The sequence below is a fragment of the Histoplasma capsulatum genome, genomic scaffold, assembly GCF_000149585.1.
Source record: "Histoplasma capsulatum NAm1 scaffold_2 genomic scaffold, whole genome shotgun sequence".
Taxonomy (NCBI): Eukaryota; Fungi; Ascomycota; class Eurotiomycetes; order Onygenales; family Ajellomycetaceae; genus Histoplasma; species Histoplasma mississippiense.
In genome coordinates, this window is record NW_001813981.1 from 3,246,353 (window position 1) to 3,249,060 (window position 2,708).

Genomic DNA, 2,708 nt, shown 5'->3' on the forward strand with positions numbered 1-2,708 from the left:
CGAAGGGCATATATATATTGGGACAGGACTGTGTAGAGCAGGTGTGGAAGTTGTATATATGATCCGTAGTAGTCCGTTTGAATAAATCATAGATAGATAGATGTATGAAGGACGAGTTTCGCCTTGATCTCCTCAGGCTCGGTAGGGCAACCAGGGAGCAGTGGGTGGTCTTTATTTGCGTGGCTGGTCAAAAATTGGTGTTGAGCTTGCTATTGTATCGTTTACTTATTAGGCTTTACCTATTGTCCTTGCCCGATTGTTTAAAAATTCTCTCTCTCTCTCTCTCTCTCTCTCTATATATATATTAACCTTCGGAGTTAAAATTTGATCAATCTGCACAAATTACAACTTGTGAAGGTGTGCTTTGAGTCCATGCTCTATTGTAAATATAGCGCCTATAAATAAATTCTTTGCTCTGGGTGAGCGGGGGAAGATATTTATTTTGTGGAATGAAGTATGTATGGTTCGCTCCAGAATGGATGTTGAGGTGGCAGGCAATAAATGAACGAAATTCCCCCATCCAATATCGTGGGGTAGCACTTGAGAAATTGAGAAATGTCCAACTGGGCCCTGTCCGGGGATTTGGACATCCGCTGTGATTTTCCTGTATTTTTTCTTAAAAGTAGGTGTGTTTTGGCTCCGTTTGTTTCTGCATCTCTTATTTCCTTTCTCTCTCTTTCATTCATTCTGCGCCACCGGATTTTCCTCCTTCTGAGGCTTTGATTCTCTTCTTCTCGTTTCTCTGGACCTGAGATGTACTGCCAGCTAACACTATATTACAAAGCTGCCCCAGGCACAGGTTGTAGATACTAGTATATAGAACAGCCCTGGGCGAAGCTCTTCAGCATGAGATAAACCCGATCTCTTTAAGATTGTGTGCGTGTGTGTGGGTGGAATTCGAAGAGGCATAGACAATGTACATGTCTACTGAAAAGGCAAGAGAAGAAGGTACTATTGATGATTCCATATTCTTGAACCTAGGAACCTAGGTAGATGTGGAGTAGGGAGAGACAAGGATATCAGGTAACAGCATCATCTGGTACTTCGTCAACAAGCGCTGTTGTGAGCCCGTGTTAAGGGCGCTTGATGTGCAATGTAGCAGAGGGGGACAAGCTGCCCACTTCATCAGTTCCGTTGCACACTTAACCCGCCGCAAGACAATGAATGGGATGAAAACTTTGGCCAAACTCAAAATGTCAACGTTGACATCATTATGCCGCATTTCACCGCTTTGGCCCAAAGCTGCCTATTTCCACCACGCTAAACCTGATCGGTAAGCGAGTTTCCCACACAAAAACTTCGCTGTGCCAGTGTCCCGTTGCGCCTCCCCCCCCCGACATCAATAACTGTCAACTCCATCACAGTCTCGAGCATTTGCAGTACTCTAGACCGCCAGGATGCCGGTAAGTGCTTCACAGACCGTCCGTTTGCGGGGAAAACAATATATGCCAGAAGAATAAAAATCATGGGCCAAGGGCTAATTTTTCCCCGACTTCGATATCGTCTGAATAAAACAGAGCCATAAATCGTTCCGTACCAAGCAGAAGCTTGCCAAAGCCCAGAAGCAGAACCGCCCCATTCCCCAATGGATTCGTCTGCGGACCGGAAACACCATCAGGTAACATTCCCCGTTCTATTTTTCGTTTGCGGAGCCTGGATCAGAGGGAGGGGAGAAGGTTTTGGAGATTGACCGTGGGGAGGGGGAGGGGGAAGTACGGCCAGGGGGATTCCGTAAAACGAAAGTTGGAAACGGGTTAGGGAACGCAAGATTCGAAAGGGATATAATACCCGAACGACTGTAGGGCGTTATAGACCTAGACATGCTTGGCAAAAAGGAGGATATCTTGAACCAAACAAAGTGACTCGAAAGGGCCGCATCGTATCACAAGATATATGATATATGATTTGGAACAGTTTGGCTGACAGGCACATTTCTCTCAACATAGATATAACGCCAAGCGGAGGCATTGGCGCAAGACTCGTCTCGGCATCTAGATTAATCGCAGAATCAACGATCCTTCCCCACCTCAAAATGAACCCGCAAGGCCCTCTTCTCCGTCAATCCTGATCTTATTCCTTTTACTCTTCTATTTTCTCTATCTCGGTACATTCTTACGTACGGACTCCGAAACTTTTATAAAAAAACTTTGACTCGAGAAGGGGACAATAATACCCTGTGATTTCAAAACTAGGGATAAAATGGACGGAGTAGGGATTCCGACAATATCAGAGTAATGAATGAATGAGGGAGAAGCAGGGGAAGTGTACCTGTGAAAATAGAAATTTGGTTGGGTGTTTCGGACCTCGATCTTTTGCTTTTTCCCATTTATTTTATTTTATTTATTTCTTCTTCTTTTTTTACTTTCTGTTACTGCCATGGGATCCGGACAGAAACAGAAGCAGAAACAGAAGCAAGGGAATCGCATCAAGACTTCGTGGTATCTCTATTGGATGAACTATGGAGAATGGGATCAATGTTTGGGGATGCAAAAGGGGAAGGGAAGGGGAGGATTGCTTCTGCTTTTGATGTCCATGACGAGCTCGAATGAAAGTTTCTTTTCTTTTCTTTTTAATTCTCTTCCTTGTTTTCTTCCCGTTCGCCATTCTCCCTCCACCTTATGAAGGTAAAAGTAAAAGTAAAGAGACAAAACATCTTCCAATCAAACCATCCTTTTCTCAGCTTATTCTAGCTTGGTCTTGCATTTCTT

The 2,708-nt window shown here is 44.3% G+C and overlaps 1 protein-coding gene across 1 annotated transcript; it reads left to right on the forward strand.

Moving 5' to 3' along the window:
• Positions 1–1,397: 1,397 nt before the first annotated feature.
• HCAG_03007 (60S ribosomal protein L39) lies at positions 1,398–1,995 on the forward strand (the record flags this gene model as incomplete). The annotated part of the gene is made up of 3 exons (XM_001542786.1): positions 1,398–1,403; positions 1,518–1,618; positions 1,947–1,995. The coding sequence occupies 3 exons, from the start codon at positions 1,398–1,400 to the stop codon at positions 1,993–1,995; spliced, it is 156 nt and encodes a 51-aa protein (XP_001542836.1).
• Between the last annotated feature and the right edge of the window lie 713 nt (positions 1,996–2,708).